The 17378-nt window shown below is 35.1% G+C and overlaps 1 protein-coding gene across 3 annotated transcripts in view; it reads right to left on the reverse strand.

The window, feature by feature from the left end:
• The window catches only part of NCOA3 (nuclear receptor coactivator 3), an 85128-nt gene that overhangs the window by 18097 nt on the left and 49653 nt on the right, over positions 1 to 17378 (reverse strand). For all 3 annotated transcript variants that reach the window (XM_040609307.1, XM_040609306.1, XM_040609305.1), the window contains exons 3-10: positions 14044 to 14119; positions 7272 to 7379; positions 5466 to 5638; positions 3655 to 3755; positions 2493 to 2667; positions 1769 to 1957; positions 1412 to 1513; positions 489 to 629 (exon numbers count right to left, since the gene is read on the reverse strand). In XM_040609307.1, coding sequence (XP_040465241.1) covers positions 489 to 629; positions 1412 to 1513; positions 1769 to 1957; positions 2493 to 2667; positions 3655 to 3755; positions 5466 to 5638; positions 7272 to 7369 — 979 coding nt within the window. In that variant the 5' untranslated portion in view covers positions 7370 to 7379; positions 14044 to 14119. The remainder of the gene's footprint in view (positions 1 to 488; positions 630 to 1411; positions 1514 to 1768; positions 1958 to 2492; positions 2668 to 3654; positions 3756 to 5465; positions 5639 to 7271; positions 7380 to 14043; positions 14120 to 17378) is intronic.

The raw sequence follows: 17378 nt of genomic DNA on the forward strand, positions 1-17378 counted from the left end.
AGGCATCAACACAACTGCTACCACTTTTACTGAGCTATCCTTTAACAAAAGGAAGGATGAATTAAAATAAAAAGAAAGTCAAACTAATGTTAAAAATAACAAGTTAATGATAATTGAGGATTACGTGTTATTATAAAAATATAGCTCTCATTGTCATTGATATATCCATCTGTGGGAAAAAAGCTTACTTCAGCTTCCGGCTCCCAGATCATGTGTCTGATATTTTCATTGATAATGAAAATTATCAAAACAGACACAGTAGAAAAATAAAACAACTTCCATCAGAATTACTATTTCCCAAGAAATCATCCTCCTTAAGTTTGTAAATGAGTAACAGCAATTAACACTAACAAAAAACATGGGGGAAAAAAAAAAAACAAAAACAAAAAACCCACAAGCAGAATTTAGCTTTTTTTTTTTCCCCCAGCAAAACATGCAGCCACTAGAAGAAGTGGCAGTACAACCAAACATTACAAATGGATTTTTACCTTCGTGATAGTGGCGTTTGTTTGACCATGACTGTCCATCATTATGGCATAAAAACCTCTGAATACAGCGACGAATTATATCTTCAAAGCCAGGCCTCATGGAGGACCGCAATGAGTTTGTATCAATGTTGACAAGTTTGCCTGTACAGGAAAGAAAATACACAAGTTAAACTCTTTATGACTATGCCAATCCTTTGTATAAATACGGTACATTTCAGAAGGCTCATTTTAATTGTTCATCAGCCTAACACCAAATTTTGCGTATGCAGCAGTTATATTTATGAATTTTCTGCTATATGAGAATATGCCTGTTAAAACATCAGTATTTAAAGCAGTTTAGATAACTGAGTAAAAGGAAATTCAAGCATGCACAGGTTAATGCCAGGGCTTTAGCAAACACTAACTTTAGTCTCTGGTTATAGGCACCCAAAAGATGTATGCACAAGAAAAATTTTCAAAAACACTGACCAACTACACCCACAAATGAACATCATAAACACTAACTGGCATCTGAAAAAGCCCCATCTAGGTTATATAAGTTTTTCAATTTAAACAGCATAAAACACTTTAACCATTAGCTCAGACACTGCATAAAAGTACAAGCATTCTGAAGAACTTTCATTAGCCTCAGTTACAATTTAAAATATTTCTTATGTGCCAAGGAAAGCACAATGACAACCATTTGAAATGCTGCCAAGTTAAAACACAAGCAATGCTTTATTACCAAGCTGCCGAACAATAGCATACTAGCACAGAGACTGCCAACAAGGGTCTACTCCAAAAACCAGTTGGGAATTCTCGGTATGAGTTCTGCTAGCCACTACAGGTACATACTTTATTTACGTACTTGATTTATTTAAAACAAGAGCACACAGACAAGAAAAGATACACCTTCATACTTTAATCTTGGGTACATTTCTCACCTGAAAGATCATGTCTTGTAATAAAGCTCTCTGGATTTGCTGGAAATACCCTTTCTGCAGTTGTGATACGTCGTGCCACACAAATCATACAGGACTGCAAATCTGTATTTTAAAAAAGAAATGTTTCTTCTTTCACTCTTGTCCTGGTTTATTCTATTAAAGCATCTAATAAAATAGCTGAAACGTCTTTAATTGTTAAAACAGAAGTGTAGACAATAAGAATTTAAGTATTTGCATTCTGTTCCTACTTACTTAAAATGGGTTTCAGAAGTTACAGATTTCATAACACATACCAAATACCAAAAAGCTTTACCCAGAGATTTCTTTTGTGTACAGTAATGCCACAAGATTTCCTACCTTCCCCCTCTTCCATCATAGCTCTTGGCTGAGATAATGCAAAGCACTGCATTGTTTCATATCTTTGACGTATATCCTGGTGGCTGCCTACATCTTCCAAAAGATCATGAGATGTTTTCACCATCATCCGGCAATTGAACGTATGACTCTTCTGTCTAGGTGCTTCATTGGTCCAAGCAACTCCATTAACTTCAAAGAACACAGGAAGAATTTATAAACATTTTCAGATAAAATCAATTCATAACTGATTTTTCTTAACTTAGATACCTTGTTCCTAGATTAGAGAGATTAAAGAGTACTTCAAGAGGCTTTCTCAAGATACCATCAGGTTTATACCAATAGTAGTATTGCAAACCAAATTAAAAAAACTCCCCTACATGACACTTTCAGTCACTTGAAGGAGAGCTGAAGTCATTCACGTATTAAAAAATGAAGCAGTTCTCTCAGCTAGTCTTGTGGCATTAGGAAACGTGTTCCTTTAGTATCCTTGTTCTAAGATACAGGTAAACAAATTGCAAAGGCTAAAATACAGTGTGACTTTCTACCACATTTATTTCTGGTGGTATACTTCTGTAAGAACACAGTAATATTCTTCATAACATATTTCTGCAGTCAAATACTCTTTGTGTGAATTATTTGTTTTGAAAGGTTACCCAAGTTGCTTTTATCTTCTCTGATTGCTTTCCATCACCTAGTAACAGCATAGTAAGTCAACTTTTATTACCTGAAGATTTAGGTAAGTTTTTAAGAAAGTCCTTCCGGTCCTCTTCATGCAAAATAGCATAGACACTTGTATTAACCAAGTCTTCTTGTTTATATTGCAGATACTGTGTGACATTTTCTGACACAAATACTATGTTCCCATCTCGATTTACAACAAACAGGAAACCGTCCAATGCCTAAATATTAACATGACAATATATCATGTAAGACACACCACCTAATACTGAACATAATCTAGTTTAAAAACTATGTGGGTGATAAATGCCAAGTTACAATACATGCATTTCTTTTCAAAGCTAGAGCTGAAGTTTTAAATTTTTTTCTGAGGAAGACTGTGCCTGGTAAGGAATGATTTCTATATTAAAAATTAATCTGTTCATTTTTTATTCCATTGAGCTCTTTCACAGTGATAACCACCCTTCTTGTGTTCAAATAAAGCAAAAATGAAACAAGATAATGAATTCGTAACATTATTTCAATAGCTGGCAAATTGGAACAAGAAGAAATTCAGTAGAAACAAGTAGTAAGACATGAGCATGAAGACATTTCCACCAGTGAGTGACAAGATAAGAAGGTCCATCCATATCTTAAAAGACTATTTTCTTAAATGAAAGAAAAATTCAGTATCTATGTAAAACAATTCAGTTTCAAAAATGCTTCTTAATGGACTTGTAAATATGGACTGGTTTTCTAGGCATAAATAAAAGATATCCGCTATGTAAATTTTTTTACAAATATTCTTGGGTTATTTTACTTGACAGCAACATTCGCTTAAAAATGCTTTACAATTTAGAAACACAACCCCTAATACACATCACAAACCTCTAGTCTTTGCAAAAACTTTATTTTAGTGCCTATCCCCTAAAAAAAGTAAAGTATTCTGCATATTACTAAGCACTGCTTTATTAGTAATTTGCTAATGACTGCTGGAGAAAGTAAAGCACAAGAAAAAAACAAATGCTATTCTCCTCTTTCCTTCTACAGAGAATTTCAGCAAAATTAAGAAAACATGATAGATTTTATTCCTGAGCCTTTCAAACATAGTTCTGTATAGTTTTTGCATACTGTTTATTACTAAAGGATTGCAGGCTTTATTGTAATATTTTCAACTGCCTTAAGTATTCATTTCCATAGGGATTTACTAGGGCCTAATTTGTACTTGCCTGTAATAGAAGAGGTCCCAATGAATCCTTATCAATAACTCCTTGACCCGTAGAAGATACATCAGCTTTCTGAACATCATCATCATTAGAAACTGCTTTTCCTGAAACGCAACAGATACATTTCAGTAAAGCAATGTTTTGCATGAAGGCCAGACTTTAATATCACACGCCAGATTCTAGGAAGCACGTCAATAAAGGGGGCAAAAAAGAACAAATAAGAGGTTTCATATACTGTTAGTTGCTTAAGACTGTAACAGCTAAATAACGCCAAACTGCTCACATAAATTGACTTGACAGTTAAAGTTGACAAGATCAACTTGTTTTGTGAACGGTATTTCTTCTGCTGCTTTTGGGATTATCTGTCTGGTGAACGCCTGTTAAATCTTTCAATGGCCAGTAAACACTCCTACATATCTCTTACTTGTGGTTTTATTTTGATCATCTCATCATCACTGGTCACAATCTTCAGATGCCATCACCAATATTCTACAAAAAGGCTTTGGCTCATATTAACATAAACGTGTGTGTGTATGTATGAATACGTATGTCTGTGCGTATGAATAACAAAATCATATTTTGAGAGTCAAAATATCCTAAATAAATTGATTGCAGCAAAGGCGGAATGGGAATCCATGCCAGGTAGCAGAATTACAGAAAACAAACAGTAAACTTCGCTCTGTGGTACTTGCTGGGTAGCTAAGCAGACCACAAGATGAGTACAACATCCTAGGGGAAGATTATAACATATTCAACTCTGTAATGAAACACAATTATTACATTAGAATACACCAGATTACACTAGAAAATCCTTAAAAACAGAAGTTAAGATCAATTTTTAGAATTGTTTTAACATGTCATCAAAAGACCTGGCAATTTACCATGCCAGGCAAAATATACACCATGGTACAACTGATTATTTACACTACATCACGAAAAGGAAATAGGTACACTTGACAGGCTCTAGTCATTGGGGGGTGGAGTTGGGGGCTGGGTGGTGTTCAAAAAAATATATAATTATATATATACCCCTCACTATACATTTCAAAAAACAGGTTTGCATACACTTGCACACTATAAAAAAAAAATAATTAAAAAAATCTTATACCACTTAGGTTCACCCTAGATGACAAAATTTCCCAAGATTTGATGCGCTGCTGTTTTCTCCTTTGTTGGCTTGACTATTTCCTGAGTACTGCCAACTGCATTATTTAATTATCTGATCTCAAGCTAAATGTATTTGAAATATACTGGAGTCCAATACTTAACCATTTAGGAAGCATGTCAAACAGCACATGAAAACAAAACAAAGTCCATAAAAACACAATAGGAAAAAATAGCAATAAAAATCAGTATATCTGATTGAAAGTGTGCCCCATAAGAAACTAGGTATTTTTTTTCAGAAATTAATTTCAAAGCATTAAACTCCCTTGAAGTGAAAAATAACAGTATGTACTCTTCATAGCAGTAGGTATTTGGTATATTGTATCTGCAGCTGTTACAGTACCACCTGCTTTTAGCTTGTCTGTGGACTAGCTTAAACTTCCCTGGTATTTTCCAGAAATTGATAAGAAAGGCCATACAAAGTTTTAATGCCTTGATTCCCAATAAAAAGTGATGCTAAATACTTGTTTACTTTTAAACAGAACATTATTTAAGGTACATTAAAGGTTTGGTTCAAGTCAAAGTCTGAAGACTTTCTCAGTTACACACTACTATGAAAAACACTACTCAATTTCCCAAGTAACTACTGCTTTGGAAAAGGACTCACAAGAAAACAAAATCGTTTATTTTGGCTTAGCAGGGAACTGTACCTTGCTCTTTTATCTGTCGAATCTGTCTCACAGTTTCTTTTAAAATAGCACATTTGTCTGGTTTGACATTGAAATTGTCAATGTCACTCAGATTAGCAGATATCAGTTCAGCCAGTTCTTCAATGTATTTGCTTTCCTGCTCACGCCGACGCTTCTCACCACTGCAGGTCAGACTAGGAACGAAAAACATTTCATATACTTACATGCCATCATACACAAAAGCTGTGCTCAACTCTGTGAGCTTCAACATACTTCATGTAACACCTTCAAACCTAGGCACTAGTTATTCTTCCAGCTAACAAATCTGAAGTGGGTGTGCATGTGTGTTTTGTCACACTGTTGTTTGGTTTGGGGGTTGTAGGTTTTTTTTAATAATTTTAAGTAAAAATTTATCTTGAGAGACTATGAGAAAGCTATTTTAAAAAAATCCTCCTGTGATTACTCCATTGTCAAATTTAATGTAAATAGCAATTGTTATAAAACTATAACACACATACAGAAAGTATATTTTAACTTTAAAAGTTACTTTAGGTTTGTTTTAATTTATTAGACAAATGAAACAGAATTTTAACATTCTAAGAAATCCCTTTGGTTCACTTGTAACAAGATGACTACAGAAGGTGATACCTCAGAAGTTTCTAAGCATCAGGACAAAATGCCATCTCAAGAAAAGCAGAATCCCAGATAACCCCATGTTACTGGATAAAGTCTCTCTCCTGAAATTCCTTTTCCTATGTAGATTAATGTTCTGAGTAAAGACACTGACTACAGCCTAAATCAATACAGAGAACAGTGTCATACACAGAGTATGCCAAGAATAGGAAAAGGACGTCTCAAGAGAAAGGGAAGGGGCAAGCGCGGTCACACTGAGGGAATCAAAAGAGAATAAATACTCTTTGAGAAGAGTCCAAGTGAAAGAGTTAGGAAAGTATGCATGGAGAAATATTAGAGAAAACAAATGACAAAGCAGGGGCTTGAAAGATAAATAAAACTAATGAAAGGTGACAAACTGAAGAACAGAATTCCTGAATGGACAGGCTGACACTAGAGAAAGGGAAAGAGAAACTGGAATGGAGGACACTCAGAGAGAGACTGGGATCTGGTGGGAGAATCTGAGGACTCATACACAATCTGTTGCATAATGGAGGTAATTAGCATGGGATAGCGAGGACATAAATAGAAGGGAGAAATATAAGTATACATGACGTCTGGTTTTTTGAAACCAAAGATAAAATTAAAATTTAAAGGTTAATACTCTTGGGAACAAGATAACACAGAACACTTAACATAGTAGAAAGCAGTGAGCTTGGAGTGGAACAGAAAACAGTGTCTCTCAGATAATGACCTCTGGCAGAGTTGAATGAGGGGCAGGAAGACAGCATAGAACGCCAAAATTTGAGATGAACTCACACAGAACTAGTCCAGAGAAACAGAAGTTAAAAAAAAAGCTCAGCCTATTGCAGTATTCTGTGCTGACCATAACTACCTGAAATGAGGCCTGTCAAATCAATTACCAGATACAAGATGCAGCCTTTGAAATTTCTGTGAAGCAAGACCTTTTTCTGCTTTTACTTTGCAATCACATCTTCAAACAGATTCCTTATATGTTCACTCTACTATACAGCATAGTTCATCATCTTCGGCATACCTACACGTAATAGTAAAGCTGTGTATCTTTGGAACAGAAGCTGGCCTAAAGAATTTCTCATCTGAGAAAAATGATCATTTAGAATTTACTCTAGGCTGCAATGATAACTCAAAAATATTTTTTAAGAACTCATTAAAAAAAAGTCTGTATAAACCTACCTTGCACCTGGTGTATCACAGGGCAATGGCTTGCGTTTCCTTGACTCATTGGTCAAGCTATCCAAGGAGTTTTCTCCTAATCCACTCATCTTGACCATGCATCAGCAACTAAAAGCAATACAATAAATGAATGAACGCCTCAAAATAATAACTAAAAATGCAGAGAACTTTTCCAGACAATTTCTTTATTTTTATCAGATTCATGAGTGAGTATTTTTCCTGGAAATCCATGTACCTTTCTGCTATTACAAAATAATATTTGTTTACCATTTTTTATATCTATTTGGTATTTTGCCAAAACACAGGTTTACAAAGCTTTGTATCATGAATGTTAAGCGAAATAAATGTAAAAAATGCACGTCATTGGATTCAGAGATGTTTAAAAATTTGCACCACAGTACTGGGACCACTGTATAGCTCCAATTTATCTGAAAATAAAGATTCTCAGTGTTTCAATGTATGTTTAGATAACTTGGAAAAGAAAGTGGTAAATCAGTATGTTATGCCAAAATGTAGTTAAATACGAAGGATAAAGTTAGATATCATTAAAGAAAAAGGCAAGTGATACCCTAAGACAATGAAGGATGGATGACCGGAACACTGAAAATACAGAAATGTTGAGCAGAATTTCCTTTTCTGTATGCTCCTTTCTTCCCTTCATGTAACCTAACCACTGCAGCCACAAATAACTGTCATGCTTAGGAGAAAATCAATGGGCTTAAATAAGAGTTTCACACCTCGCTCAGTATAAAGCAACAGCTTACTATTACCGTCTCTAACTCAACAGGTTACTACAGTCTTAACTTCTTATCTCTTGCTAAACCTTTTAAAATGAACAGAGTTTTCTAAATCTTCGAGGACAAGGCAAGCAAAGACTTCAGAACTCGATTCCAGTTTGTTTCTGCAGCAAAGATTGGGCTAAAACCCAATAAAATAACAGGTTGCTTTTGTTAAAGTCTAGTTATTTAAAACAAGCCTGGCAGATTACATATCCATGACACTCATGTCCCCTCACTCCCAAGAGAAAGGAACACAGTCACAGAGGAGAGAACACACCTATACCAGATCCTGCTGTGCTCCAATCAATGACATGCCAAGGGAGGAAAAAAAAAAATTTAATGGATCTGTGCCATATATATAGTCAAAAGTATTTTAGAACATAACTAGAACTATGAAACAATATCATAATTTTTATTTGATTTTTTGTTCCACAATGACAACAAGCCACATCTGGGCAGTTGAAAGTTTAGCATTATTTTATCCTTCTTACAGAACTTCTGCATTAAATTCAAATTCAATTTACTGCAATCTAGTTCAGACTGCAGTTCTTTACCCCATATAGCAACAACAGTATCTGGTTTTAAACAGCTAGTTAAGACATCTATACTTGTTAGCTGGAGAGAAACTCTCCTGTAACGTATAACCCAGGCACTAATAAATCTTTCAGGGGAAAAAAAATGCTTTAAGGATCTCCACAAGCAAAAGCCATCATTACTACAGTTATTAAAAAGAACTGTCTTAGAATGACCAAATCTCTAGGAGTCAGTGATCACATATCCTGTGATCACACTCTCTCGCCTAATGAAGTTTCTGTTGTGACTCAAAGCAGCTCCGCAGAACAGGCTCCATGCACCCTGGTGAACAAGTAGTTAACCACAAGTCAGCAGTACCCTTGCAAAGAAAACCAACCCCTAAGAAAGACACCTAGACAACTGCTTCCAGGACAAGACATCCAAAGAAAAAAAAAAAGTGTATTACTTCTGATGTACTAACCTTGACTGATTGGGTTTTTTTCTTACTGGCTTTTTGTGGCAAAAAAATACTGCTTTAGTTCTTTCCAAAGTCTAAACTGAAAGGGCAAAGACACACAAGAACGTAATTGCATGAAGCAGCATGGGGGTTACTTGCAATAGCTGATACTGTTATTGCAGGATGTGAGCTATGGGTGGAGAATTTAAAAGGACATTCTTCTTACAGCAGTACAAACCTTGGAAAACTAGAGAGGGCAGAGGACTGCTGGCTGCTCTGAGGAGCAGACACTGGATTACTCTGGCATATGTACAAAGCTCAGAAGTAAAATAGCATCTCTTTAAAGCACGAGTTCTCTTTGCAGCTCAGCAGATTTACAATGCTTACCATAAAATTGTATTCATAAGCAACCCTCATCACAACTGATAGGTATTAGGACAGGAAGGATAAAACACTTTCTACATCACAATAAAATCAAAAACAACAGTAAAACATAATCCTGCATGTGAAATAAACAATTACAAAAGATGCCTAACTCCGTAACTATGGTCATGGGCTGCACAGGTGAAAAGTTGGGATTACATCTAAATATTTGATACAAAACCAGGATGAAGAAGGCAAAACCCAATATACAGAAAGATGGATGAGCAAGCCTAAAGACCTTTATTCAGCCATATATCCCCCTCCAGGGCAAAACCCTCTCATACACATTTATAGTTGCTCACCTTATGTGAAGTTCAAGAAAAATATTCTGTTACCCCACTAGATGACAGCATAGCACTGAACAACTGCAAGGATGCTATTTTCTTCAATTCAGCAGTTGAATGAAAAACTACTCATCTGAACAAGTATGCAGTTTCCAAAACAGATTATAGAAACAGGCTATGATCATGCAGAAAACGATTATCTGAGGCTGACGCTCAACAGAACGCATGACTCAAAGTCTTATGCCTACAGACCTCACGGCTAAGGCTGAATCGGGTGAGTCGCTCTGCAGGTGACACATGCACACAGCCAGCGCTGGTGCTTCCCTCCCTGTAACTGATCCACAGCCAGAGCACAGAGCTGCAGCGTTAAGAGCTACTGCAGACAGAGAAAGGAAGCGCTTAAAATATAAGACTTAAAGATAGCTCAGGAAGGGTGTGGGCACAGCGAGTATGTCAGAAGCCAAGAGTAAATTCTGTTTAAGAGGAAGAAAGATTCAAAATACATTAAATAGTTGAGAATCAGAGCTAGGTAGGGCAGACATTTCATCAGAACGTAATTTTGCAGGTAACATTAAATGGTTTAGAATGGAAATGTCATTTCTGGTTTAACATCTACCTGTACTGACAGGTAACACAATATGATTAAATAGAAAAAACAAAGAATTATTACATTTTGTCTCAGAAACATGATACATACCAGAGAATACAACCCTCCTTCTATTTAAAAAAAACTTTCAGTGCCTAAGTATAGAATCTTGGAGAAGGAAGGAAAAATGAAGTAATTCATGTAGGCTGTTTCCCTACTATTACACCCAAGTTTATTCAGGCCTGAAGCTGCAGAGTTCCTGCACATGTATTTTCCTTTCCCTCAGAGTATCATTACAAGCTGGGAAGGCATGTAATGCCGAGAACAACTCTGTAACTGTTTAGCTAAGGAAATTATAGAAGCTGCTTCCCAATACAGACGGATTTGGAGTACAAATTGTGAACAGTCAAACTAATTTCCCTGCTACAGGAAATACTCGCAGAAGAAGCTGTTATTCAGTGAGTTAATAATGAAAGAAATCACCAGTTAAAAAGTACCAGGTGTTGTATTTATTCATTGAGTATGGACCTATAATTTCTACTGGGCTAAAAAGTTTTTCCAAACAGACATCTATTTTTGGAGTTTGGGGGAGTTTTCCTGAAGTTAAACACTATTTCAAAAGAGAGCTCCAAAACACAGCTTTCAAAAACTAAAACTTTTATACATTTTTACTACTAAAGGCAAAAAAAGTTTAACACAGTCATCTTTGTAAACTTACTTTATGAGCTAATAGGCAACAGTATTATTACTGGCTCATGAACCTATAAAGCTGGCTAGAAAGACTGCTCTGATAGTTATGCCGCACAGTATTATCTACCCAAGCAAAGCATTTTTAAAAGAATTACAGGGCGAAATTCTATTATTTGCATAATTAAAATAAATCTAAAACCCTGCTTAATTTGACTCAATGAATACCTCAGTTACTACATACAGGCAAATATAAGAAATAATGTTAAGTTTGGGTAAGTATAAATTACCCAAAAGACAGGAGTGATAATCTTCCATCACAGAATATTATTCTTATTCAGAATAATGGAAATACAGATAAGACAACAACCACTTCCATGAAAAATCTGACAATTGTTCTGCTATTTTTCTTCAAAGTTGCATGTGCAAGCTCACAAAGTGGATGGCAAACCTACTGCGTAGAAGGACAACTAATGGTGGGACTATATTATGAACGTGAGCTATCAATACATACTATTATGTACTTTTTAGTGAAATTTGTAAGCAAGTATGTACTTAACATGCAAGAAGCTACAGCAGATTGCTAACATAAGGATGAAGAAATGCTGAATATAAATTCTATTTTCAAAAATTTATCTGTTCCTGGTTTATATAATTTATAGAGAAAATTCCTTGGCACTGCCAAATTTTAAGGCCAGGTACTTAATGAACAGTAATTCCTAGTATAGAATAATATTTAAATGTTTTCTAGTCTGACATCATCAGAACCAGTAACTAATTTTAATTTCTAAATTAACTGCCCATGTTATTCCACCATATTGGAATATTTTGTCATTTTCATCAAGCATTTTATAAAATAAAAGCATTTTATGCTACACTCCATTTAGCTACTGAAAACAGATGACACAAAGCCACACTTTGTTCTGTCCAATACGGTTTTCCAAAAGTTATTTGGAAAAACAAAGCCCTAGCTCTTGCCCAATGATTTAGGAAGGTATATATTTGTCTGAAATAGAGAAAGTTGAATGAAGCAAATATGTTCAGAGCCCTCTGAAGCTTATACTTAAAGCAAATTTGAGAAAAACCAAGATGAAATAAAAGATGGTTCAAAGTCTTCAAAGACAGACGTTGTTTAATTTCATTGGTTGTTAGCAGTAATGGACCACTATATACTGATGCTCGTAACGCCACCAGTGGAGTGGAACCAAAGACAGCAGTATTTGGAGAAAAATTTCAAAATTTGCATGATTATTTGCAAATACTAACTACTATTTCTGCATTACTATTTGATTTATCTTTTCAGATAACAATCCTAAATGTTCCAAAATAACAGAGACCTTTCTGCTCATCAGTAAATGTGTTGAAAACACATTTGTCCTTATTAATAAGTTGCACATCTACATCCTTTGCAACATACTGTATACTTTTCCAGTGCCAGGTCTATTAATTTCTCAATTAAAACCATAGATGGATTGTTAAAAAGCTACTGTTTTCTGCATGTGACAGGCAAAACAAGTCCTACTAATTATTAATCCATCCATCGCAACAATATATGTACAGCCTTCCAAACAAAACCATAGAGTTTAAAGAAATCATCAGCATTTTAAGACTAGCATTTTTCAACCTCCCAGGGTTTCAACATTTTGACAGGGTTTGGGGGGGAAATAAAACAAAAATCTTCTACACTTCTGTCATGGACTACCAAGAAAAGGATGCACATGTCAACAATACAGTATGTTTGAAGCCGGGAAAATTCATAAAGCCATTTCCTACAGAGCATTCAAGCTAAAAGAACACTTAGAAGTACTAAGCACAGTAAGCAGAGTTTTCAGCTTGATACAACAGTTTCTTCCCTGATCTTACTCACCTCACCTTCACACAAATTGCAAAGCTACTAACTTAACAACATCAAGTAGATTGCTTTCTGCTAGTTTTCCAACTCAAGCATTACTCCCTCACACCCATATTCTCAGTAGTTGTAGATGAAAGATCTACATCACCAAACAGGACATGGCAACTGGGAAAGTTTTGTCCTAACTGGGGCCCAAAATTACAAACAATTAGATGATTCAGATTTAATTTTTGTATTTTTTTTAGCTGAAATAGTTGACCACAGACACACAGACACAAAAACAAAACCCACAAAGCACAACTATCTAATACTAATTTAAAACAGATACAAACCATTTAAAAAACCTACACATTATTTGCATAAAAACATTTTTAATGCTTCCTTGGTCCCATGAAACCGTCAAGGTTTTCCTATACTAAATGTATGTACTCATGGTATCTTGGATGCTTGGAAGCTCTTCTGTCTGAGCTAATTTCTTGTTTGAAAAATTCACGAGGGAAAAAAGCATAAATTGGCTCTTAGCATTCCCCAGAATAAGCCAATTATGAAGAATTAAATCAAACCAGTCCTTTTCAATGAATCATGAAGATGGTCTGGACTTTTAAAAATTGTATATAAAGTTAAAATATTAAATATAATCCTCCTTTCTAAAAACCAAGACAAAAGTCACACAGGTTTTTAAGATGCAAATTGTAATAACTGGTTTATGCTAAGAGAAGCCCCAAATATTTAAATTGTATTTGATATCAATAAAACTAGAGGGCATTCCGTTCAGCAACTCTGTATTCTTAGCGATTTTTTTTTTTTTCCAAACTTATACTTCTCTCAAATACACATATATAAAAAGTATGACAGCTTTCTAGTGAAACTTCCCATTCAAAATATTCTTGCAAGCAGGAAGATTCTTTTGTTGTAAGATCGACCACAGAAACAAGTGACGTTCCCATTTACATAGACAGGAATCCACAAGAAAACAGATTTAGAAAACTCACTTTCTGCCAGCCGTAAAAGTACAGGTTTTTTCAGGTGGTTTTCTTTTTCTTTCTTCCTTTCTTTCTTTCCTCCCCACCCTTTTCTTAAGAATATGATTCTTATAGACTTACATGTACAATCTGTAAATTGTAGCTTGAAAAGTGGTAAAGGAATTAGTACTCAGGTATATACAGTCCAAATATGGAATCAGTCACTTACTTGTCCTTAGCAAACATTCAAGCACAGCATATTCTTCAGAGGCCCTTCAGAATCAGAAGTCATTTTAAGTCACATCCTGAAAAACATAAAAAGGCTGTACTTGAAAAAAAAATTAGCGCTCACTTTTCAATTTTTTCATGTAATATTAATAATCTTACCAAAAAGTGAACACTCAATATTGAGATATTTTAATGTCAAACAAGTTTAAAACTCACTTGTAACTGTCATGTCTGCTATATGCTAAACAGCTCAAAAGTCAGAATCTTAACAGCACAAATGCCATCCACTAAGCTAGATTTCTTTTCACGTAAGAACTAAACACATCCATTTCAAATGTAATTTCCCCGACCCCCGACACCCCCCCCCGGGAAGAAATAACAAAACCGTTGTAGATGTTTGATCTTAGTAACTTTTAAATCTTAGTATAAAAAGCTGCAGTAGCAAATTAATTATTTTTTAAAGTTATGATTGGCAAGTAAAAATTAAGTGCATAGCCACTCCACGTCAGCCTGTAAACACTGCTTGGTACATAACTATTACATGAGAATAGCAAACTGCTTTCAGAGCTATGAACACTCTGGTTTCTCTTACTCCATTTCTCTACGAAATTCTAGGAATGATTAATCCATATTATCATGCATTTTATACAGTCTATGATTAAGTGTACTAATTAGTGAGATTCTGGGTCTCTACAGAGAATTACAGTAACTTAGGAAAAGTTTTAAACAACAGCTGTGTGATTGAATTGATTTACTGAAAACTGCTTAAAGCCCTATGTAAAGCAGAGGCTGTTCAAGCTAATTAGAAAAATAAATTGCTCTTGGGAAATATTTATGAGACATTCACATGTAAGCACACACCATAGTCCTATCCAAAATTGAGAGTTTCAAAATTGATACTTCTACCCAGACTACTTAATAGGTAATCACTAGCAGGCAGGTAAAGGAGTTTTATTCAAGTAGCTCATTTCTTAAGAAATTAGACTGAAGCTTTTCATATCAACTGGTTGCATATGCATTCATCTGCTGTTTTAACCATCCCTTTGACAATACTGATTGTAGCTTTATTTATACGAACTGGAATTACCAATTAGAAGGTTGATTGACAATGTGGTCACGTAAGAGTAAGCATCAAGAGTAAATTGTCTCCTAATTAAAGATTTCTATAACACCATTTTATGCTAAATCAACCTCTGCTAATCACGGAAACCAGAACAAAAGCACATACACAAAAAAGATGAAAAATCTACTAAATCTTAAGATGCAATATCAGAAACATTGGGGCATCTCGGAAAATGAAGTCCTTCAGCTGTTCCTTTCTGTAAAAATGCTAAGCCAGACCTATACTACACTCAGTGATAGCTTGCTATCTAGCTTCCCTGCGATAGTCTTATACCCAGCAAGGGCCATTTTCTGATTTCTCCACTGGACAGAATTTATAAAACAAAAAGATAGCATAAATTATATTCACTGTTCAGTTTGATGTGCAGGTTTTTTCCTCAAATTTCTACAACAGCTTGACAAACTGGTGAATACACCTGTGCAAGAACAGAGGCAATTCAATAAAATCATAAACAAGAGTCTCAGTGAAGTTGACCTACACAGGAGAAATGAACAGGAGAAAATCACTTAAAGGTGGAAAATTCAAACTCTCGAGTATCAAAAGGATTCTGTATGACTGGAAATATAAGGGGAAACAGAAGAACCCTGAAAATGTATTAAGTTGAAGACCACACAAAAATCTTAACACTATTCAAATTAGTTTTAGAATATTCCCCTTATATTCCTCTCAAGTAAATACTAATTCCATGGTTGTCAATAACTGAGCTGTTTAAACAGAAAATGAAATAGAACTTCTCAAAGAAGTACTGCAGTAATGTCACTAAAAAATAACCTTCTGAATAACCTGAAGGCCCTTGAAGGGTTAGGAAAGCATCTAGAGCAGCATTTGCACTCATTTGATCTGGACAAACACTGCAGAGGACCATCCTATGATAACAGTCAACTGGCAGGGCAACCTAGAAAGACATTCTAAATTCTGTTCGAAAGACCAGGATGAAATTAAAACAACCTGAAGCAGAGATGAAAACCCTTCCCAGTAAACCAAAAAGTTATCACCAAATAAGCTATGATAAACTATTGCCACATATCAAAAGAAAATTAGACCCAAGTTACTACCACTATGAATAAAACAGGATATTAAAATAAATAATTACATTGTTATAATCGACAACATTTAAACAAGAAAATATGTCCCTCTTTCAATACTTGGTCTATTCTTGCTAATGAAAGCCAGAACTCTTAACATATTGAAAGCTGACCATTCAATTGTTACCCCTACTCTAAATCTACATGCTTTATCTTCTGAGTACAGAGGTAACAGCCAACTGCTTAACTTTTTAAACACAAAACAAATAGTTTATTTCAACATTGTTTTCTGTTCCGCTTCACATGAATCAGTGTAGGTTATTAGAGTGCCTGTATCAAAGCACAGTCACGCACTAAGCGATTGTCAGTCTCAGAGTCAGTATTAATCTAGGAAGCTTGGCACTGGGGGCTGTGCAGCCAGCTTCTCCATCAGCTCTCACCATACCAGTACCACTTTCGACATGTGAGCATACTAGTTCCTGTCTAAAAGGTGCTCAACCAAAAAACAAGAGTGCTCAAGCAAAAACATTGGTTTTGATGTCAGTGAGTTCAATACAGTGACCTTCGACTGATTTCCCCACCTTCAGGATGAGCCACTGATACTCAGTTAATCCTGTACAGAAACTACCCATCCAGCATAGTCTGGCTACCAATAATTCAAGTGTACACACAGTCCAGTTTGCAATCCCATTTTTAAAACACATACAAGAATGAACATTACATTACAATTTGGATGAGATGGCTAAGTGACAAGCCATATTGTTGCCTGTGGCACAGACAACGATAAATGACAGAGCTAAAGCTATACTGTTTTTAAGGTTAAAAATATACATATATATTCATAGTCAAATGTGCCAGATATGGTAAACACAATGTTTACTTTTTGAAAGAAGACATAAAAAGCATCTGTAATCCTCCTTAAATTTTTCAGAGATAACGTGCCTGTTTACAAATGAAATCAAATGCAATGTACTACAGCTGTGTGAATCTGAGAGTACAATGTAACAAACCACTGAAACAGATGAGACTCAAGTACACTGAGTTAATAGAAACTTTGGTGTACTAAAAAGTCTTAACTTTTAAGATTAAAGCCAATATACTTGCATTATAAAGCAAACAGCAAATTATATTGTATTGATACATCATTCCCCTAAACCAGCACTCCTATCAATACAATAACTAATAAAA

The sequence above is a fragment of the Falco naumanni genome, chromosome 10 (genome assembly GCF_017639655.2).
Source record: "Falco naumanni isolate bFalNau1 chromosome 10, bFalNau1.pat, whole genome shotgun sequence".
Classification (NCBI taxonomy): domain Eukaryota; kingdom Metazoa; phylum Chordata; class Aves; order Falconiformes; family Falconidae; genus Falco; species Falco naumanni.